General features: G+C 35.5%; 1 protein-coding gene across 2 annotated transcripts in view; it reads right to left on the reverse strand.

The window, feature by feature from the left end:
• LOC144446007 (uncharacterized) overlaps positions 1 to 24836 on the reverse strand; it is an 83396-nt gene that overhangs the window by 29088 nt on the left and 29472 nt on the right. The window contains exons 16-38 of one of the 2 annotated variants that reach the window (XM_078135674.1): positions 21255 to 21380; positions 19994 to 20131; positions 19057 to 19176; positions 18375 to 18506; positions 17476 to 17589; positions 16088 to 16207; positions 15441 to 15560; positions 14922 to 15038; positions 13620 to 13736; positions 12817 to 12936; positions 12366 to 12476; positions 12107 to 12217; positions 10591 to 10704; positions 10320 to 10433; positions 9897 to 10016; positions 9601 to 9714; positions 9274 to 9393; positions 8355 to 8468; positions 6793 to 6915; positions 5748 to 5867; positions 4679 to 4789; positions 1236 to 1349; positions 900 to 1013 (exon numbers count right to left, since the gene is read on the reverse strand). In XM_078135674.1, coding sequence (XP_077991800.1) covers positions 900 to 1013; positions 1236 to 1349; positions 4679 to 4789; positions 5748 to 5867; positions 6793 to 6915; positions 8355 to 8468; positions 9274 to 9393; positions 9601 to 9714; positions 9897 to 10016; positions 10320 to 10433; positions 10591 to 10704; positions 12107 to 12217; positions 12366 to 12476; positions 12817 to 12936; positions 13620 to 13736; positions 14922 to 15038; positions 15441 to 15560; positions 16088 to 16207; positions 17476 to 17589; positions 18375 to 18506; positions 19057 to 19176; positions 19994 to 20131; positions 21255 to 21380 — 2724 coding nt within the window. The remainder of the gene's footprint in view (positions 1 to 899; positions 1014 to 1235; positions 1350 to 4678; positions 4790 to 5747; positions 5868 to 6792; positions 6916 to 8354; positions 8469 to 9273; positions 9394 to 9600; positions 9715 to 9896; positions 10017 to 10319; positions 10434 to 10590; positions 10705 to 12106; positions 12218 to 12365; positions 12477 to 12816; positions 12937 to 13619; positions 13737 to 14921; positions 15039 to 15440; positions 15561 to 16087; positions 16208 to 17475; positions 17590 to 18374; positions 18507 to 19056; positions 19177 to 19993; positions 20132 to 21254; positions 21381 to 24836) is intronic. The other variant, XM_078135675.1, reaches the window with a different exon arrangement.

The following is a 24836-nucleotide window of genomic DNA, read 5'->3' on the forward strand; positions in this document are numbered from 1 at the left end:
ACAGGATGAAACCAAGTTGAACTTATCAAAGTCTTCCAGGCAATTTATTTGTCTAACTGAAGCGGAAACAGTGATTGATATATCACACACAATGTACGATGAATGTTAGGATAAAGTTATTAGTATTATAATACATGCACATTTCTGAAAGAACAGAAAACAAAATATATGTTAGATACGTGAAAATCAATGTGACTGGAAAAAGTTCTGAAATTGAAAGTGTTAGCTAATGATAATGGGATATCATAGTAAAGCAATATATGTAATTTCACACTAAGTTTACTGCATGTATGCAATTGCTGAATGTATGCAATTGAAATGATGACTGATATTTATGGTGAGGTGTAATCCTGGTGATGGGATGAATAGTGGTAAGTAATGTTTAAGCGTTGAGGTAACTGCAGGAACAGATTTGAAATGGCTTGATTAGTTGTTCGATAAAACACATGACGTTGTGTTACTAAGTGAAGAGGAAATCTTAAAAATCATTACTGTGGATGTATGTATTTTGGCGGACAACAAGTTATGGGAGAGAAATTATTTGATACTTTTGTGCCAGTTTTTGAGGAATCAGCAATTTGAAAATCTTTACTAAAGGTCAACTGAAATGAAAGTAATGGCAAAATCCGTTCTTAGTACTTCCTGGGTACTATTAGCTGCATCATATCACATTTGGTGTCAAAACCCAGGTGTCGTCGTTTCTGATGAATGACTTGGTAATTTGTGTACCTATATTTTCTAAACATTTTCCAGTGAATGTGATTAAATTTGTTGCAAGGTTTGTGTAAACTGATACACAGAGATACATACATCCACAATAAAAATAGTTGAAGACAGGGCAAACATTACAGCCACCAACTTGCTTTCGCAACAGTAAAACTGTAGCATACTACAATTACCTATTTCGCAGTTAGTACCAGAGTAGCTATTTGGACAAATACACTGGTAACTGGCGACGTAATCGAAGCATATACCACCATTCAAACAAGGAGAACTCAAGCATGGATTATCAACTGAAATTGAAAGATGTGTAAATAATACTGATAAATCAATTCATTATAAAACAGCACCTACAAAAATAGAACTTTGAAAATGTTATTATTTTCTTTCTTTCTTTCTTTCAGTTACTTGACATTTCTCAAATTCATTCAAAAACAAATATTGAGTATTAGTTTTAGAGTCTTCCGAAAAAAATAATGTAACACATTTGTTTTGGATTCTTCCATATGGCTCACCTCCTTCGCATCTTGATCCAAAAAAACCTTGCGGACAGTCACATGTGAAAAATGTACCACCGTTTATACAAGTTCCGCTATTGAAACAGGGGTCACTCGCACATGGATTGGGTGCTGCATATAAAAGAATTATTATCATTTTTGCGTAAAATATTGATGTAGTGATAATTTATAAAGGTGATAATAAATAGTTTAAAAGCAATACGCAATTTGGTACATGGCTAGACTATGGCATGAAATTGTTGATGTTTTATTATATGTAGTGCAGAGACAGAGAAGATGTTCCCATCGCGGTATAATTCTATGATCAACATGCACATTAAGTCATATTCAATTGGCACAGTGTGACATTGGTCATTGCGACATCATTGAGCTCGGTTAGCATATTTTCTAGCGGGCCAATCAAAGTACTGCTAAGCGATTCTCAGCTTGTATTTTCATGTGTACATATCCTAAAGCTTTTAACATCTTTTCCATACAGTGCTCAAACATATGTTGTTAAAATACACTTTTTAAATGAACAATAACATCAGAAGAATTTTCATGTTCATTTCTTCACATGGAATATTTATGATTATTTATCTGGCAATAAATATTCAGTGTGCATCTAATAAATATGCAGCTCTGCTAAGACCTAGGGGGCAAATGTTCCAGTAAAAGAACAATATAGGTGAGAAAGAGCGTTTCTTGATACCGGGTGTAAATTACGAGATGTGAAATCAAGAAATGATTCTCCAAAACCTACAGTTTTGAAAATATCATTTAACATGTTAAAGGAGTAAAGCTAAAATACCACACTTTACTAGTACAAAAGACCAGTACGAAAGGTTATCATATAAATCTTTAACCCCATAACAAGATATTTGGTCTATGTAGTCTATCTAACATATAGATACACAAAGCTGGAACAAAGAGTTTGATTGTAAGGTAATATGTATACAACTCCTATTAATTAGAAAAAAAGTCAAAGAAAGTAAATCTTATTCATTAGACATGCAACAGCTTCAAAGATGTTAAATCAAAGTATGTTACAGTTGTATGAATGCGGTTTCCTTTTATCTATTCCCAGTCCGAGTTGGGGTTGAAACAGTATATATGTGATAAGATAGGTCATGTAAAGTATGTGTTATATATACCTGTTAGGAGAATATAAACGTATATTTGGTTAATATAATGATTTACAATGAAAATCGATAGAGCGAAGAAGAAAGGAATGGAAACAGGATATTTTTTGGCAGAATTAATTGATAAGAACCAATCAAGCATTCCTTACGATAGCAACGGTGTCTTAAATTAAATTCAAATCACGACAATCATTTAATTTAGGTTAGTTGTTTTTTATGCTCGTCTCAGTATGAATGTTTCAACAGAAAGTTCTTGTAAATCTTGATTTTCTCCAGACCATCATTCAGCCAATTATTTTTTTTGCAACGCGATTGATTTTCATTGTAAGCAACACCATTACTATCAACAGGAAATGTAAATTGACATATTTGGCGTCCACACAACTTAAAGCATTGGCAGTGCGTTAAGTACCTGATTCACAGTTGTCACCGGAAAAGACACTCGTGCAAATACATTGGTAACTGGTGATGTTATTTATGCATATGCCGCCGTTTAAGCAGGGATTACTTGTACACGGATTAGCAGCTATATTAAAAACAAAATGAATATTGCGATAATGCAATCATGATAAAATAGGCCTTTAGGGATATCTCTTGATATGTTTTGTCGTGTTAATATAAAGTATTCTTCTTCGTTATATTAAAGTTATACATGCAGTGTTGAAGTAATGAATTTGGTGCACAGTTCTTACAAACGTCTTAATTTAGAACGATGGTATTATGGAAAATATAACAAAAATTCTGATTGTCATATTTTCCAAAAGTTAGATTAGTTTGGCGAGTACTAATACATGAAGCCTTCATTCACACATTGTTGTAACAGCTTACTAGGTGGATTACTAATTTATTAATGTTAGACTGATTAAAGAATGCAAATGAATGATAGTTTACACAGCATATTTTCATGTGATATGTATGTATGTATGTATGTATGTATGTATGTATGTATGTATGTATGTATGTATGTAACATTAGTATATTAGTATATAATGTACTGATATACTGATATACAAAGAGAAAACATATACATGGAATATTATAAAATATTCAAAAAATACAATCACATGTCGATCCTATAATGAATAATAAGAAAAAAATGCATGCATATATTAGTGATGGAAGCACACAATCTTGATATCTTGAACACTGTATAGAGACAATGATGGTTATCTATGACGTAAGAGCCCGTCTATTGGAAATAAGAGACTGCCAAGGATTAGTAAACATAGGAATGGCTAAATAGAGTTACACTCAACGTCTTGCCAAAGGCTCATTTTCATGTAATAGAGGGTGACGCTAATAAACTTTTTATCTTTTCCAGCGATTATCATTCTACACAATGTAAGAACTGGTAAAGTACTCTATTCTGATTTTCATTATTGTGTATATGATTAAGGCACAGGCTAATTTTTAGATTCGGAAAGGGTTAGAGAAAAGCGTCCTCCATCACAACGGAAATGCCCAGTGACCGTGCGTTGTACTCCACCTATTGAACAATTTTGTCCAGAATATCCTAGTGAGCAAGTGCACGTGTAAGATGTGGCAAGGTTGATACAGGTACCGCCATTTAAACACGGTTCACTTTCACATAGGTCAGGAACTGAATTTAAACAAAACAATATCATTAGATATATATTGTTTGTATTATAACTGAGTATGGGTGTTTGTGTTTTAGGGTGTTGTTGGAAATGATCTCGCTTTCGAAGTGATGTAGTTATTGGAAAAAGATCATATCCACGTTTTTTAAATTTTGTGGTTTTGTGAGCCGCTGCAGAAAAAAGGCCAACATAGAAATGCATATAAAAATAGTGTGTTGGGAAAGGTAACAAATTATTTAGTAACACAGCAGAATAAAGAATAAAGAGATGGATCCTTTTCAGATCAACAGTAATCATTCTATTCTATTCTGTTCTGTTCTGTTCTGTTCTGTTCTGTTCTGTTCTGTTCTGTTCTGTTCTATTATGTTCTGTTCTGTTCTGTTCTATTCTGTTCTGTTATATTCTATCAATACAAGTGTACTAAAGGCAAACATAAGTCTGCACTTTTCCATTTAAATTTAATACTTCATGGAAACTTCTAAGCTCGATTGGTTGGGTGACGTATTGCGTTTCTATTCTTTCTCTTCTGTGAAGAAATGCTTTTTGGTATATCACATATCACTATTATAATGAACACCTACTGCAACTCTACTACTACCATGCCAACCACAATGACCTGTAAATTGTACACAGCACGGACGGGTTTGACATTGCTATATATACCTAATTGAAATAGAACTAGGTTTGTTTAAGGAAATGTTGTTCGAGAATGTGTACTTACGTGTTTGACAATTAGTTCCAGTGTAACTATTTTGACAGTTACAGAAGTAGCCATTAGAGGTGACGATACAAATTCCACCGTTTAGGCAAGGACTAGATGAGCATGCCGTGGCTACAAGGAAAGAAGAGGAATTTGTTCAATGAAATGGTCATGAAAAGATTGACATACAACATTTTAGTAGGGCAGTAGGATATCAAACATCTAAGCCAAATTACGCCACAAACTGTGAGATGGGGAAGTATATAAATTGTAATTACACCAACTTTTTTTATCAAAAGGCAAACAAGTATGAATATTGATCTTTTTCAATATGGCACGTACAATCCAGACTGAGCAGGCTCAGCTGCAAAGGACTACGGAATTATCTGTGGTTATCGTAATACCTAATCTGAAGCTACCGATAAAATAAACCTCCCACAATGGTCAGGGTGACTATGAATTGATATTTGTGGTTAAAACAATGTAACAATATTGTTTACAATACTAATTGATTAGTTTTTATTATCACATTTCCCATGATGCAACATTCAACATGGCGGGTTTGCAAGTTTCCTAGTGTCTTGACATTTCACGACTTAAAAGTTGTTAATCTTTAATCCTGTGCATCTATAATTTTTTTGGTAGTTCACGTTTTTTTATAAAAATCTTGTGTAATTATGGTTTCAGGTGTAAACAATTTAATTCCAAGTGTAACCGATTTAATAAGTTATAACTTCTCTATACGTTAATTTGTTCACTAAAAATTAAAGTGTCTCTATTTTATCCCTTTCTATGGCTATGTCATATTCGGCATGATAGTTATCTTTCACACGGGCAGGAAATATGAAAAAAAAATATGCTTTGTTGTTTTTCGTCTGCATGTAGTATATGCATTTTTTTGCAAACAATTACAGATAATTGCAGAATTTTGGAATGGATTTAATTTCAAAACAGTTCAAAATTTACAGTAGGTTTCTGGTTCAAAAGTCTATACATCTTACTATTGTGCAATCTATGTGACCTTTTTGAACGCGTTTTATAGTAAATGTTGTGTGTATCTGTCTAGAATATAACCAAATTAATCACTTACCTATAGGAGTTTCACATGTAGTTCCAGTGTAGCTACTTGTACATTTACAAATGAAAAAGAATATGTAATCCTCACAAGTGGCGCCATTTCTACAAGGATTGCTTAAACATGGGTATGACACTGTAAACAAAGAATAGATACATTATGTCAATTATATAGATAGGAAACATGACACATATGGTCAAAACAAGAAGAAATTGCTATAACTGAAAATGTTACTACTTCTGGTAGAATTTACAATAACATTTTAACAAAATACGAACGCCATGCTCATTATATTTATTATGGTCACGTCTTTTTTGAAAGTGCTGAAATTTGAAGAATTCAGATTAATTATACAATATTCGTGAGCAGTACACACTTTGCCCATATATATATGGCCCATATATATGTTACTATAGCACAGACCTAGTCAGTCAATTTGTGAAGGCAAAGTAGTTTTACTGTATATACATTGTAAAGTTTCGCAGACCAACCTAAACGAAGAATGTTGACTGTGACATCCTATGTGATGTGATCTATAAGCTGCATAATTTATGCAAATCAAGCTCTCAAATATTCAGTTTTACAATGATTTATACACACCATGTACGAATACTAGGGCAAAACAAATTAGCAACTTTATTTGCAATCATTACATATGAACTAGTGATTACTTACACCTTTACTTTTGGATACTAGTGGTATTTTCACTGTAGTGCATTACTGAAAACAGTATTGTTAATATATGCAAATGAAAACGCCATCCTTCGTTACGAAATCGCGTGATCGCGCGCTATGATTTTTTATGACTTTTAAGGAAATGTGTCGTTTTAGATGAACATATGTAATACTAACAAAACCCCATGCCATGTGAGTTCCAGTGTGGGTACTCAGGGGTATGCTTGCAATATTTTCTGTTGCCCTTTAACCCGCTATGCTCGTGAAAATATGACCAAAGAGAACACTGCAAGCACTCCTGCTAATACCCCGAGTAGGCCACACTTGTACTCGTGTCATGCGGTTCTGTCATATTATCACGTACAAAACCGTCTATATCACATACCTTGTGACTCACAGTTTGTACCAGTGTACCCATTAGGACAGTAGCAAATGTAGCCTTCGTAGTTGAAAGTTGGACTGCATTGGGCGTTGTTCTGACACGGTGCGCTGTTACACGGATCGGTTACTGCAAAAGCAAATAGAGGTTTCTGAAGTAAGTGCATGTACCGATATTATCTTCAAACATAGATCTTGCAACTTCCCCCTTTTTATTTCATTGTCGTTCATTTGTTATCGGGTAAACTACAAGTTTAACGGTTTTGGTTTTGAACTTTCTGTCTTAAACTGTCACACCAGTTATGTTCCAATAAAATGTTTGAAAGGCATACTACCAATATACAATTATACTTTACATTAAGGCGAGCGCGCACGCGTGAGCGCAGACGCACACACGCACACACACACACACACACACATACATACATACATACATACATACATACATACATACATACATACACTGTACAATGTAATGTTTTCAAGGTTGCTTAATAAAGACCGTTTAGTATTGGAATGTTAATCTCAGAGTTTACATGAACCCAATGTGGTTTAGGAATAAATTTCTGTTTAATTTCCTTTTTAGTTTAGCTCTCAACCTTCCTCAGTCCTGTTACTTTTTAATACAGCGCTATACAATCATTACCCCTGTCACGACTCTATAGCACACAACGGCCCTGTATACTTCCCCAACTTCTTAATGCGATAAACTGGTCAAAATAGTCGGTATTCAATACATATTAAATTCATTAAGAGAAACTTCATTATAACCACACATATTGTGTCTTGTACCTTTATATGGTGTAATGTATAAATCATAGTAATATTTTTCCATGCATTGCTTTGTCAGTAAGTATTAATAGAACGATCAACATGCTGAAAAAAAGACCATCATCATAGATGTACATCATTTGATTAATTTAGGTAAAGACTGAGGAAATTCTGAGTTAATAGATTATTCGAATATTGTCAGAGTCAGCGGAGAAAATCAGACATGATTTCGTGTTAGTCCTTGGCTAAATGGGAAGAAAGGTTACAGTAGATAGGAGATATTAAATGCTTTTAATTCAAGATTGGTGATGCAGATGAAAGTCATTAAACAGTACAACATTACACCTGCAATGGCTGGAACGAACCATTTTTATTTCACTGTACAAGTGACAAATGCAGTCGGCTGTAGGCATACGCAAAGTGTGAATTGTATGTTGTTTAGTGGCGTTTTCGAACAACTTTCTTGTTTTTTTTCCGAACAGACTTCACACAATTGCTGCATTAGGTAATGTGAGTACCCCTGTTCAAAATAAAAACGGTACCATGCAGTCTTTGGTTCCTCATAGTTTTCCTTTATGATAAGGAGGGCGATTGAAATGTTAAATGTAATACGTTTGCTTTCCAGCCGCCATGAAAGTATCGTGGTGTACTGTCAATACTAATTTGCCGGCAGGTTAGTGAACAGTTTAGAAGACTTCACACTATTTGGTTAGTATATCAGTGCACCAAATTCAGTTTAGAAGGACTTCACAGTAATTGGTTAGTGTGTCAGTGTACCAGACTGAAAACGTGTCTTACGTGCTGTCTCGCAATTGGTGCCCGTGTAACCAAATGAACACGCACACTGGTAATTCGAGAAATAATTCAAACACTGGGCATCGTTCAAACAAGGATTACTCAGACAGGGGTTGGCTGTATGAACGTTACAAAGATAAACAAAACAAAGATAAAAAAAGACAAAATGTGGGTAAAAAAATTAGGAAAACTCTGGACATAGGTAGGTGATGTTGCAAATACTAAAATCTGTATCTTTTCAACTTACAATCCAGTTATTGAACAAGAAATATGACAACGTGTAAAGTTTATTTCTCAGAGTGCTGGTTAAATTGATATAAAACGTTCAACAACTTCACATTTAAGTTGAATGTTCTGATTGACTGAATGAAAATTCCTAAAATGTTGACTAACACAATTCATATGAATAGATATACTGGAAGTATCTCTCACAATGCCAAACTGAACATTTGATACAGTAACACAATCTTTAATTATCCAGTGACTTGATAAGTATGGTCATTTGTTTTCTTAATATGTATTATTTTATTGCCATGTATGTTTGTTGTACCATTTGTCAGATCTATAGAATCACAGGCCGTTACAATCCCCAAATCTCTACCATTCAAGTGCAAGGTTGCATTGATAAGAGATATGTGTATTTTAAAACATCAAGTTTACGCCCCAAACATGAAACCTTCTAAGAACAATTCAACTTGCCCTTACGGAAAGTCAAAATGACCTTCAACACATAGTAAAGTTGGTAAGTTAACACGTTCCTTCTCATTTGGCGTCTCGTCGGTACGAAGTTGTATCCTATTACTGGCACATTAAAGCTTACTGAAGCATTGACTGAATAGCTTAAAAAATACATTTATATAGTGCAGTTTAGTTTGCAAGTAAAGAGAACTACCAAATATGTAAATAATGTATGTAAACATACCTATACTTTCACACCGATCTCCAGTGTAGAAGGTAGTACATGAACATCTATAGGAACTTCCAAGATTAATACAGGTGCCAGAATTGAGGCAAGGAAATGAAGTGCATGGGTTGGATACCACTGTAAATAAAAAACAACAATATCTCAACAAAGGATATACACTGTGATAATCTCAGTTAGATAGTGTTCTACACAATGGAAAGTGTATTAATGAATATAGTTCTATGACACACACACATTACATACATACATACATACATACATACATACATACATATATACACGATGACGAACAATTGCACTCATCTTTGTGGTAAATAAACATACCTGGTGTCTGGCACCGGCTTCCTGTGTAACCACTTGGGCAACTACACGAGTACGATGTAATAGCACTATTACAAGCACCCCCATTCAGACACGGATTACTGGAGCATGGATTGGCTGAATGCAAAGAGTAAGTGGATTAACAACATGGCAAATGGTATAAGCGAATTACTGAAGAATTGACTAGATAGCTTATCTTTACATTTTGAAGACCTTTAACAGTAATAAACACATTTTAGAGCAGTTTATTGTGCAAGTAAAGAGAGTTACCAAGTATGTAATAATGTATGTCAATATACCTATAGTCTGACACCGATCTCCAGTGTAGAAGGCAGTACAGTCACAACTATAGGAACTTCCAAGATTGACACAGGTGCCAGAATTGAGGCAAGGAAATGAATTGCATGGGTTGGATACCACTGAGAAGTAAGTGAAAAAGATATTTTAACAAAGGATCCTCTCTGTTAGTATTATTTGAAGATCGTTTTTCTACAAAATAGAAAGTTTATTAATGAATATAATTCTATAACATATACATATGACGTACGTCAGTCCATGCATCCATTCATTCACCCCCACCCACGGAAAGACACGTCCGTCCGTCCGTTCGTACATACATACATACATACATACATACATACATACATACATACATACATACATACATACATACATACACGATGACGAGGAATTGCACTCATCTCTGTGGTAAATAAACATACCTGGTGTCTGGCACCGGCTTCCTGTGTAACTACTTGGGCAAATACAGGTGTACGATGTAATAGCACTATTACAAGCACCCCCATTCAGACACGGATTACTGGAGCATGGATTGGCTAAATATAAAAAATGACCATGTGGATTAACAACGAGACTAATTAGAAATGCAAATATATATACTCCTGTAAACAAGACCCTGACCTGTTAGATTCAACATTTGAAATCAAACTGGCTCCATGGACATCGATGAGATTCTTTCCTATGTATACATACCAACTATTTGACACTGCGTCCCCGAATAACCAGGTAGGCATGAACATGAGTATGATGCCTCCAAATTATAGCAAGTACCACCATACAAACACGGACTACTGGCGCACGAATTACCTAAACGGAAACGAGAAAGACCAGGTGTACAATGAATACCTTCCGTTAGGATAAAACCACCGAATGCGTAAACAATTTATGAAATTGCACTACAATTTCAAAGCTCCTAAATATTATTATGTTTGTTAGATAATATAGATTATGCACATTATTCATTTAATTTTTTACTAAAGCTGCGCCAGCATTAATTATGGAAATATCCTATTAGAATAAAAAAAAGAACCTTTATAGGACACGTGGGTTGTGTTATCATCATTTTATATTTAAATATTAACACGCGCCATCATGGGCATTATCACAATTTAATGCCTACCCGACGGTTGGCAATCTCGCAAACTTTTGATGATCGGCGAGGGTATCATCAAAACGTTATTAATTTTATGACACCGTCCACTCATTTGTCCTATCATACACATGTCCACTCAGCGTTCACCACCATTCATCATCGATAGAAAGGTGTTCCTTGCCATGATGCATTTGCAAACTTTATACTTGCAGGTAACCATAAAATGTGGACGTTGTATTATTTGTAGGAGCTAGAGTGACCCCACAGCTCATTTGAGGGTATATTTATTCAAATTTCTGCTTGTGTGTTTCATTGTGATTTTGTCATCTCGAGCGTGCAGCACTAGAAACATGCGCAGAATAGATGTTCAACGGTCAAAATAACTCCATCGGGCATTTGTTGCAAACAATAATATTCTCTGCACGCGCTGCCAATATCAACGCGTATAGTCTATTTAACGGAAGTCACGTGATTCGATTCTGACCAATGATAGTTTGTGTAAGAATGCTGAGGTGTATATTGAAGACTTATGCTCTTTGTTATTTGTTATCAGTAGTATATGTACCAAATAATATGAAATGTGAGGCTTGTATTTGAAAGATATTGCCTCTTTACTATTGGAAACCATTAATGATGCAAATGGTTCAATAACATTCATAGGATTACAAAATAGTACCAAATTCTGGCTATACCCATAAGGAAGTTACTTATAGCTCAGTGTTTGAGATATCATGTTCACCGACAGACACACGTACACATACATCACACAAACAAACAGACACACAAACAAACAAACACACACACACACACACACACACGGAAAGGAAAGCTATAGTAGTACCCTTCCCTACGGAAAGTTAAATTGTGTGCCACTCTACATGTGAACACGTCTGATGTCAAACTTTGTACATGTACCACCATTTCGACAGATTTCTCTCACTAGTATGATATGAGTCAGATATGTTGAAATGTCGACAATGGATCATGAAATACATGAATGTGCCTTTCGACCTGTTAAGATTCATTGCCTGACTCATTCGATTGTTACTATATGAGAATCGTGTATTGCATCTCAAATCAATCAGAAAGGACATAACTTAACACTTCTACACTTACTTATTTCACACTGCGTCCCCGAGTAACCAGTTTGGCATGTACATGTGTAAGAGCTACCAAAATTATTACAAGTACCGCCATTTTCACACGGACCACTCGTACACGGAAGGCCTATAAACAAGAGAGAGAAGTCGAATAATTGTTTGTTTAACAAGTAGTTCTCGTTAACTGAGAAATGTACTAATTGATCAGTTCGGATTCAAAATTCAACACCAATCAAAACATCGGATTTCACACTTGAGGGTAAAGGATAATATACCTATCTGACACTGTGTCCCTGAATAACCACTTGGGCATGAACATGTGTATGAGGAGCCAAAATTATTACAACCACCGCCATTTTGACAGGGATTACTCGAGCATGGATTACCTAAACATAGAGAAATTGGATTGACAAGAAATGACTAAATAAAACTACAACACGACACTTCAAACCTCATCTTCACCTTCTATGTTCTCAATATTCAAACATAGTAAGCAGAAAGAACAATAGGCGTCATCTTTAGGCGAGGTTGAACATATTTGAATAACTTATATTATAGAACCTCCCTGTGGACGGTCTATGCTTATACTTTGCTTCGCAATATGCTGTAAACAATGATGGGAAGCCCCAATAAATCTCTGCTGGATTCCAAAGCAATAATCACACTTTCAAACCAATTGTTGGACTCTGTTGCTATAGACTAGCTAAAAAAATAATGTGCACTTACTCTGAATTTGACAATTACTTCCAGTGTAGCCAGTTTGACAAGTACACGTATATGACACACTGCCCGAACTACTGCAAAATCCGCCATTTTGACAAGGATTTGGACTACATGGATTCGTAGCTGGAACACAATAAGGAATAGCACAAGTTATAAAACAATACTAGCAATTGCATCGTGATATAATATACCATTACGTGAGTTTACATTATTCTAACAGTTGGGGTTTGCTCATTTGCATAAACACTTTTGCCTCATAATTTCCAATTTAGTTAAACTTGGAGATATGGCGCCAAGGATAGGTTCTAGAGAGTTACCATCTAACATAATAACCATGTTAGCGTAAGGTATAACAACGGCATATATCGCATTTAAAGATATTTGTAACAAGACTAACAAATGTGGTGACATTACAGCTACAATAAAGTATTCCGAATTCTGATACGGTTATTTGACAATCCCATTGTTAATATCACATCCTTTATAATCACTTAAAGTGGCATCTTTTAAATACTGGAACACCCCATTTGTTTGACACACACATACAATATACAGTTTAAGTCGCTAGTTCTATTTGTAAATTACAGATACAGTAACTACTTGTAAAAGAAACGCTCAAAACGCAATCAAAACTACTGTACGATAACTACATGTAGGTAGAAACATCATAAAGAATAGGGAATATAGCCATAACCATGAGCCAAATACTAAGACGTGGATCTGGGTTTACATGCAAATAAATACTAGTCAAGAACATAACAGAAAAAGAGTTAGAAGAAAGTCTAACGAACTGATGAACGCAATACCTGAATTTTGACAAATATTCCCATAGTAACCGCTTGCACATTGGCAATAGTAATATGTACCAGATGGAACACATGTGCCACCACTCAGACAGGGATTCTCTTGGCACCATTCAATAGCTAGAGGTAATAGAAGTATAACAGCCTAAGCCCAGTATACAGGGTATAGTACATGCAACACCATTGTCATCATCACCATATTTGTTTTTGTTTGCCTCAAAGTAATACACATAGATAAACATGCTGATTGAAAGTAAAAGTCATGTATGATGTAAATGCCGTTTGAAAACCTATTTACAGTTATATATATATATATATATATATATATATATATATATATATATATATATATATATATATATATATATATATATATATATATATATATATATATATGCATATTCTTAGAAATAGTGAAATGATAAGCAATGCCATGCAATATTTTGTAAATGTTATGCTTTATGCAGGGAAAGTTCTTCGCAGCTAGCCACATTTTTCCATATACCAGCACCATGCAAGGAGAAATACAAACGACATGCAGCTGAAAGAAACATGTTAGCAACAACTGAACACGTTTGTTGAAATGAAAGGCCACAGATGTACGATTACAACAAAATCAAAGTTTCAATCGTTTGGCTTGAGTGTGCATGAGCAATAACACATTAATACAATATACCATGCAGTGAGAAGCATACAACATATAGATTTCGACACAACGCAACAGCATAGATTTGTTTACATATTTTGTAAGCTCTGTGATCTGATTGGTCGTCATTTTCAAGTCATTTAAATCATTTAGAGAGGCTGCGACTTACTTACCTTGTGACTACATATAGAGCGATTTGAAAATGACTTGAACACTCAAGTTACAGAGATGGCAAGTGGCCTAATTAGGTTCATATATAAATAGGACCGAAACGTTTTGTTTACCAAAATCAAACCTTCCAACATATCATATCAAATGAGTAGTTATCGATTGAAGAATAGAATTGATAGTGTTCCAAAGTGATCGCAAAGAAAATGTCGATCAAGGAACGCCAGGTTTAAGTACTATTCTCTCTGGTATGACACACTGCATTAGCATCAATTGCAAAAAGTAGTTTAAAGTGTTGAAATTGAGTAAGTATGCGAGCAGTGAAACAGACTTACAAGATAGTTACGCAAATCAAAGTACTAAGCATTCAGTGTGCTTTACTAACGAACAGCGTAGACCAAAGATACCAGAAGCCTGCGACATAGACATTACCGAGTGCTACTTCTCTGTGTTTAGATCTATAAATAGTTTTCCGAATGACCTAGACTTACTAATCTCACAGTGGTCTCCCGAAAACTCTAGACGACAGAAACAAATGTAGCCAGCGTTTCCACTCGTATGTTCACAGAAACCACCATTCTGACAGGGATTACTGTCACACGGTAATACTACAGAGTCGATAAAGTAAGTAAATTAGCTGTGTTTATGGTAACAGATTCAGACTTTGAACAGTTCACATGCTAGATTTCCTTTTGAATGAATGAGCAATATTCATGGACCACGTATACATGTAATAAAGTCAAGTTTTACAATGATATATTGTGCATTGGATATCCATATCAATGAGCAAAATGTTAAATGCTTGTGTTTCTCTCAAGTCCTTATAAGACATTTACTAAATTCAACTTTTAACTTGACAATGAATATACTTTAGGAGATAGTATGGCCTATAATGATGACAGTAACTATCTACTACAGTATATAAATGATGGAATAACAAATAATATCTCTAAGTTACTGCAGTTACATCTACAACGTAATAAGGATTTCCCTTTTTTTAAATTTGCTACCTTCTTGGGTTTCACACCGAGTTCCAGAATAACCGTCAGGACAACTACAAGAATAACTGTCAAAAGCCTGTTGTGAGCAGTTCCCTTCATTTAGGCAGGGACTACTACTACATGGTCCACCTATCAATTGAATTTGAACCACGTCAGGAGCGTTAGTATTGCAAAACAGTCAATATATCTCATAATTCGTTTGTACTGAACTTTTGATGATGTTTTCCTCATATTCCATGTCGTCCTCTTATTAATATTTGATATTTGTATTCGCACACATCCGCGCAAGTTCGGAAGTATATTCGCTTACTGCCCAGAGGGTAGAAATTCACACAGACATACGTAATTTGTATTGAGAAAACCTTCAAAATGTTAGGAGTGTATGACGAACGCGACATCAAGGAATGTCAACACACATCAAACTTTGGTTTGAAAAAGTGTGCTCTATCCGTAGATTTCTGGGTATATATACTCGCTAGCATTCTCTATGGTTTCTGTGGAAGAAATTCGGAGGCTAATGTATTTCCGACAGATACGTTTCTGACGCCATGTTATGTGTAAAGAACGCGACAGCAAGACACATCACAATCAAACCATGCAAATTGTTTTTAAAAAACGCCTTTTCATAATGAAGGTGGTTTTACATATGATTTTACCTGTTTCGCAATTAGTACCAGTCCACGAAAATAAACAGTCACATCTGTAGGCAGAGTTTTGTGAAACGGCAACACAGGTGGCGCCATTTTGACAAGGATCGCTTAAACACGGATCGGGAGCTGAAATATAGAATAAGTACAATATTAGTCAGGCTTAAGCTACAAGGCAAGCTACAAAGCAATTTTACACCACCGCAAACAGTGCAAAGGAAAGATAAAAGTCACTGCAACGACAAACGGGCGTGAAGAAAATAACAGTCATACATATGCTATAAATTTCAAAAACATGCTAGCAAACGAATTCGATAACGCAAATTGAATTACCTCAAAAACTCACACATAAACATAAAATTGGACACGACAATCAACGAAAACTATATTGAAGCAATCAACACTGTTGATGACAACATGCGGAGCAATAACGTACGCCCCCTTACGCACCGTACTGGCAAAAGTAGCCAGAATATCCGGAATAGCAGTCGCATACATATGCAGTGTCGAAGTTAACCAACCGACAATTACCACCGTTCATACAGGGTGCACTGAGACATGGGGTTGCTATGGTTGGAAGGAAACAATGGAGTGAATTGTGAAGTGAGTGTGGGAAGAAGGTGATCCAAAGTTAATGTGGTAAAAAAAAATAACATGATATAATGAAGGGAATGGTAATACCTCGTGGGTGGGTAGATGAGGATGGGTAAGGGTTGCAAATGGTCTCAACTGTGTCATTGATAAGGTTTCAAACAAACAAACAGGTGACACTGTGAATGGTAGGGTAGTAAAAGATTATCCTTATCTATAAAGGTTTTATTTCGGTACGTTAGCTGAATCATAGGTAGTAGACAAAAACACAAGGACACAACTGTTTTCTTTTTGATTAATTGACTACAAATGGCACACTTTTACTGTGGAATTAAGTCTTATGTACGTTCACGAATTGTGCCACAGTCTTTCATCACGATGGAAACGTTGTATGTCTAATAGATTGTAATAGCTTTTTTCAAATTTCGTTTCAAATTGTCAATTGCAAGTGATGTAAATAGGCTAAATAGTGTTATTTATTGTTTTATATATTAAACAAACAAAAAATTACAAATTCATTTATCAATGAATCACACAGAAAAAGGTTGGTGTCGATGTATATAATATTCATTGGAATGTGGTGATTATGGAATTAATAGACTTTACTCTGGTGGAATGGCCCAATATGCGAACAAGCAAAAGCGATATAAATGTAAGCTTAAATTATGGGGAATAACACTATAAAGCGCTTGTCTCGCGTATCCTAGGTATAACGTGAAGACAGTGTCACCTGCTATTCCAGAAACTATAGTTCATACCATTCTAACTTTCAATTACCATGCAACACCTAAGTAAACAATTTGTACCGTTTTCACAGTGTGTTCCTGTGTACCCAACTTCACATGAACAGGAATATTCATTGGGATCGTTTTCAACACATGTTCCTCCATTTAGACATGGACCACCATCGCATGGACTCACTGGTGGGAGCAGAGTTAGTTAATTAGTTAGTTTGTAAGTTTCCAGATAGACGAATAAGTAGGCAGGTAGCTCGTAGGTAGGTAGGTAGGTAGGTAGGTCGGTAGGTTGTTAGATAGGTAGTTAGGTAGTTAGGTGATTTGGTAATTAATTAGGAAGCCAGTTAGATTATTGGTTTATTAGTGAATATATTTCTTACTTCTCTACTTCCCTACAATAAACGTTTTGGACAAAAACCGTGCAATTTCAATTATCAAAGTTGTTAATCCTATACTTTATTGTCATTCCATAATCTTAAAGAAATTCTACATTAGGAAGAACTATTTTCAGTCTCACTCTAGCACGTCTAGTAGTTTGTTGTCATCGGGTCTTTGTCATTGGTCTGTTTAGACCTAATGTGACACAAAAACAATATATTAAGGTTAGAGTTTATTATATTTAGCCAAAAGCCGTATGAGACAGGAACATGTGTATAAACTCAATGTCATATCAAATTCAAAGGTGTTAAAATTAATACATTCATTTGTAAAATAATGCTGCCATTATTCGAAATACTTAAGTAGTTTGCGCACAAATAATGTAATGAGGGAAATAGAAACATATGTGACATTTAATTGAATTCTACGGAGAGCTCTAGTACTAAGGGAGAACCTAGTGCGGTTGGCAATACTTTACATTTTTATGTACAACAGTGAATGCAGATGTGATATCCTTTTGTTACAGAAATGAGAATTTGAAATAGGGGACTGGATATTAGGTTAGTAAGATCATGTCAGTAGACATTTACCATTCGGTTCAGTACACAGTGGCCCAGTCCATGCAGCAGTACACACACAAACATATGGCAACAAGTCATCGGGAATACACTGTCCGCCATTTTGACAAAGGTTAGGGTCACATGGGTCAGTTGGGTCAGGTGCTGAAGTGATGCATTTGCAGTTATAGAAGAAAGTGAATATCAGTTAGGTTAGTAGCATGTAAACGGAATTCTATTCTCAGACCACCTGTGTTGGTGGGCTGGGGTTTGTTGATGTTAGAGTTTTTTGCAAGAGCAAGAAAGATAAAAGTTATGTTAACGTTATATAATATAATTAGCAGTGTCCAGCTTTTCAGTACGAAATAGCTGTTGAATTTACCCGGGTTATTTCGAAGTTATAGCAGTAAGGAAATAATAAGGAAATAATACCAGTGCTAGTAGGTTGACCGTTGACTTAACACCGTCACGAGAAAACATGGCGTGTTGGTGATGGATATGGGCCAATAGTAAAACAGAGTTGAAACATGACACTGAAGGCATAACACTTCACATTTGTGATCGTAAAATTGGATGGTCATGTTAGACATCCACATTGGGGCATGGCATATGTTCCCCCTCTTGTTTCAGCCTCTAACACATATAGGCCTGTCTTTGAAAAATGAAACTGGTCATAACAGGTGTCTGTAAAAATAACCAAAAATACAGTACTTACGTATTTGACAGTTGAGACCGGTGTACCCATCGACACATGAACACAGATAGTCGCTGTATTCGTTAGTTGGTGTACAGGCTCCAGCATTCTGACATGGTAAGCTGTCACATGGATTTTGTGCTGTAACAGATAAATTTTGAAAATGTTATTTTCAAAATCATACTGGTCGGCAGTATACCATCTCCGTACAGTTAACAGATGTAGCACAAACATTACGTGAAGTGTGTGACAATTACAAATAGGATAAAGATTCCAATGTGAGACATGGTTTATACAAGGATGAACATTCAAATCTAATATAAAGTTAAAAAATATGCAAATGAGGCGAGCAGCATGCAGCATTGCTAATAGCTTATTTGCATAATCGCTGAGCATAGGTAGTTGTATATATAAGACTATTCCTTCATTCACATTTGCTTCCCAAGCACTTTGTCTACAAATGTTAACACCAAATGTGACATGCAGGATCAAAGTGGTTATTTTGGAAGATCGACCTGTGCATTTTAGTTTGAAAATATACTTTGCCGACAATCACATGTCTGTGCGAAAACCAGAAATACAACTGAGTTTGACAAGTTATTTTTCACAGATTCTAAAAAGTGTTGGCGATTTAGGAAACACCCTGAGATAGCATTTTATACGCATGTTAATTCTGAAATGATAAAATATAAATAACTGTGATTCTCTTTTCTGGTCAGACCATGTTTTGCTATAGAATGGTTTTCGCACAGACTTACATTCACGTTCATCTACATACATAATATAGCTTCGATATACAAGTATTACAGGGTGGGGTGGGGTGGGGTGGGGTGCGGTGGGGGTTTACGTCAGCCATAACGTCATGCACATATTATGACGATGACATGCTTGGCGGATGCGTCTATCTTAGTATGCCAATCACCCTATCACCTAAACATCGTTGCTTTAGAAATCTTACGCTGGAACTCGCAACGATCCCCGATAAATCCGTCAGCGCAAGAACATGTAAAATCGGCATTAGAATCTCCAACTACACAAGTAGCTTCATTCAGACAAGGGTTGCTGTTACATGGGTCCGGTGCTATTGTAGTGGTACCTGTTGCAATTAATACCAGTATGGGATTATTAAAATCAAATTCAAAAGTTATACAAAATAATTGTGGGAACATGAAGAAAGCATTTTACAGTCGCAAGAAGTGACAACATTTTTCTTCGCATTACATCATACATTATGACTTGTTTGTGGTCTACTAATACACAGAGTACACTGTATAAAACCTGTAGGCATGAACAGTCCCCAGGATACGAACCATGCAGTATTTTTTTCATGTTCATGCAATCGATTGTCACATGCCAAAATACGATAAAGAACAAGTCATTATATATAAATGCAAAATGCAACGAAAATATGTTTCAGTCGCAGATGACGTGTTATCTGCTTTGCTAATATGTCCCTGCGAAGAGAGGTTGTTAGTAATGGTTATGTGAGCGGCTGAACTATGTGCTACAGTTATTTGCTTGCAACAGTTTCAATTTGAAATACGTGCATGTGTTGTTCATTTATCTATGATAATCGTTAGTGGACATAATTCTGCACCTGATAGAAAAGAGAAATGAGTCATGATAAACTACTATAACTACAAAGCATATGTTAATTTATTTAGCTTGATTATTCTACCTGAAGCATAGTCACAACAATTCACAACAGCCACGGCTCATATATAAATGTCCCCATTGGCATGTTTAATAACTTTTGTTTTCAACTAATGACTATATTGGATGATCACTTTAAATTTACTTTCTTAATATGTATTTTGACATGTGGAACATTTCATGACAAGACAGTGTAAAAACTAAGTATACAACGTTATCTTAAATAATCAAATGAAGACAAATTCTCCCTCCGCGTAAAAAGTGGAAATCGAAATGTTGTCACTTTTTCATTTTGATTAACATTTTGAGGTTAAAGTTAGACAAAGTCCAATGGGACAAGCGGTGGTTGTTCTAATTTTGCCATATCTACCGTAAGTGCAAGAGATGTTTATTAGCTGGTCTTCTAAAAAGCTGATGAGAATCACGAGTAAAAAATGTCCTAAGCTGTAACTATTTAGCTAAGAAAAAAGAAAGCAAGTTTATTTGAGTTAACGTTGTCTTTGGTATCACGTGATTATTAATGGTTATTAGTATGTGTAGTATTCGTGGAAAGGAAACAGGCTTACTGGACAGTTCACATCGATCACCATAATACGGGTCTACACAAATACATGTAAACCCATCATTTGATATGTGTGGTATACACATTCCTCCATTCAGACAGGGATCAGTAGCACACGGGTCTCCTGCAGCTGTAAATTCAAGATTACGTCGCTGGTGTTAATTTTGTATAAGTGATTTCATTGTCTGTTGTGAAGATACTGGTGATGATAATAATAATGAGAGGATGGGGTGAGGGTGATATGCGGTTGTTAACGATGAGTGGGATGATGAAGCTGATAGTATTTATTTTGTCTTAAGGCCACCGGCCAATATGACACAATACATAATGCAATTTTAACAATATAGAAATATGAACAGGATAAACAAAAAAAAAAGTAAACGTTCTATACACTCATTGAAACAATTTTACAGAAAATATTCTTTTCTCAAGTTAATGGCTTTAAACACAAATTTACCGAGATTTCGTAAAACTGTTTGTGACTCTGACCTCATTAATGTACAAAATTTATCTTCTGTAGGAAAAATATAGTAATACTGAGGTAAAAGATATCTCAAGTTCTGATACAGTGGACATACAAATATGACATGGTATTCATCCTCTATACCCTGTGTACAAATTTCACAGATTCTGTTATCAATGTCAACACCAGTATAAATACCCTCTTGAACTCTTAAACCGAGACATGAACATCTCAATCTGGCTAACGCATGTCTATACTTTAAATCTGTAATCTCCATCAAGTATTTCTCTGGCTCCAGCATACTTTTGAAATTACGATATGTTTTGAGTCTGTCTTTTGTGCATATTTCACTATACCATTCCTGTTTGTAAACATCAGTTACACGTTGTTTGAATTCCGAAATGAACGATGCCATGTCCCCTACACCTTGATGAAGCCAAACTATGCCAAAGCCATATGAGCAAAGGACATGTTTGATCTCTGTGGCCCATGATGAGTGACCATTTTCGTCATTTTTAAACATGAGCTTGTATGCATGCGCGGCTAGTCTGTCATCTGAGAGCCCAGTAAGGCGTAACCAATACTTAATGCATTTTGTAATTGAGTTAATAAACAAGGGATATCTTCCACACTCCCCAAGTACAGCTTCATTTGGAGTACTTTGGGTAACGCCTAAAAAATGTTTACAAAATTTTAAGTGTACCCTTTCTGTTATAACATATTGCTTATATCCCCAAATCTCAGTTCCGTACAATAATATTGGTGCAATAAGAGAATCAAACAGTTTAAAATAAACATCACGTTTGACGGTACCAACTTTTCGTTCGAACTTAAAAATTGAATACATTGCTTTCCGTGCCTGAGCGGCTAAATTACCTACAGCTTTTGTCCATGTGTTCCTACATGACAACAATAAACCAAGATATTTGTATGATGTTACAACATCAATGACCTTTCCATTCATTTTCCAAGTTTCACTCCTTGCATTATGACCCCCTTTGCGGAATACTACAACCTTTGTTTTGTCCGTGTTTATCTGGAGTTTCCACTTGTTACAAAATTCAGCAAGTACGTGAATCAATCTTTGCAAACCAATGACAGAGTCTGCGAAGAGTATAATGTCGTCTGCATAAAGTAAGATAAATAAATCATACATTTCCTGTGTTAATTGTATACCCCTAACACCAACAGTTTTAATCATGCGATACAATTCATCAATGAAAAAGGAGAATAGCACAGGGCTTAAAACACTTCCTTGTCTTACACCAATGTTGCAATTAAAATAATCTGACACTCCCCCATCTAAACGCACACATGATTTGACATCACTATACATGGATTTGACTACGTTATACATTTTGCCAGAGAGGCCAATAGACTGAAGTTTAAAAAACAGACATTTGTGATTAACGGAATCAAACGCTTTTGCAAAGTCCACAAACAGGCAGTAAAATTTCCCTCTCCTTCTTCTGAGGTAGTTCTGAATCATAGCATGTAAAGAAAAGATATTGTCCATTGTTGAATACCCTTTACGGAATCCAGCTTGGGCGTTACAAATAGCATTAGTGTTTTCAGCCCATCTATATAACCTATCATTTAAAACACTGCAGAATATTTTCCCAAACACGTCTAATAAGGTTATTCCCCTATAATTATTGGGATCTGATTTGGAACCTTTTTTGTACAGTGGGATAATAACACCACGTGACCATCCTTTAGGGAAATTACCTGTATCAAAAATATTGTTGAATAGATTATTCATAATGGGCAACAAGGTAGATACAGTACATTTGAAAAATTCTGACGGTATGCCGTCTGGACCAGGTGATTTGCCGTTTTTCAATCTTAATACCACTTTCATGATTTCCTCGTCAGTGATGCTTGAATTCAAAATATCTAAATACGTATCATCTGAATCCAAACCTACACTATTCTCTTCCTCAAAAGTTACACCAAATGACGTATTTTGAGGGTTGCTTAATTTTGTGAAATAGTCGACCCACTGTTTGCATGAAATTGACGGGTTATCACGTGATCCTTTCTGACTGTCTTTGATCATGGCCCACATACCATCACTACCTGAAACATGCTCCCATTGGTTTCTCAGTTTTGTCGATAATGTATCAGCATAGTTTCTTTTAAACTTCCTGCATGTATTTCTGAACAAGTTTCGACTACGTTTGTAGACGTGCAGAGATTCTTCTGTGCTATTTTTCCTAAATTCATACAATTTTTTTTTCACCTGATGTTTTTGCTGCTGACAAATACGGTTGAACCATGGGGGCTGTTGTTGGCGCGATCGCTTTTGTGTACCACTTGGACATTTCATGCAAGATCCCGCCATTTTGACAGCTTTAACAATACAATCGATCGCTTCATCATTATTGACACCAATATTTGCATTACACTCCTCTAAGAGGTTGGCCACATCACCTGTACCAAATTTATTTACAAAGGTATGCTCTTCTTTAGAATTCCATCTATACCTTGTGAACTCATTCATATTCATGTCTCCATCTGTGTGTCGATGTAATTTACACCTTAAAACACTTTCAATGGGAAAGTGATCCGATTCGTTTCTATCTCCAACTTTAAAGTATGTATAAGTGATTTCATTGTCTGTTGTGAAGATACTGGTGATGATAATAATAATGAGAGGATGGGGTGAGGGTGATATGCGGTTGTTAACGATGAGTGGGATGATGAAGCTGATAATGATGGGGGTGGGGGTGTTGAGGCTGATAACAAGGACGATCTGCTAGTGTAAAAGTGGATGTTATTGGATACTACTGTTATCAATATGTTTGACATATTCACATTTCTTGTTAGGCTGCAAGTTGATGATGAATGACTGGATTATTATATGAATGTGTAAACAAAAACATGCATTAATTAGTTAAGATGATGTTACATGTATTCACCGGTCAGCGTGTAATGTATTGTATGATATATGTGATATGTGAATTCAAAGTGTATTTCATTTTTAAAACAAAGCGTTACATTTTTACATTGGTTTGCAATGAAAATGAGTCTCATTATTTGCAACCAACCTTTATACATTAAACAACAAAGTGTTAGCAGTTTCAGTATGAACAATATCGACATGTGCAGTAGTCTTTACAT

This window comes from Glandiceps talaboti, chromosome 14 (genome assembly GCF_964340395.1).
Source record: "Glandiceps talaboti chromosome 14, keGlaTala1.1, whole genome shotgun sequence".
NCBI classification, from domain to species: Eukaryota; Metazoa; Hemichordata; class Enteropneusta; family Spengelidae; genus Glandiceps; species Glandiceps talaboti.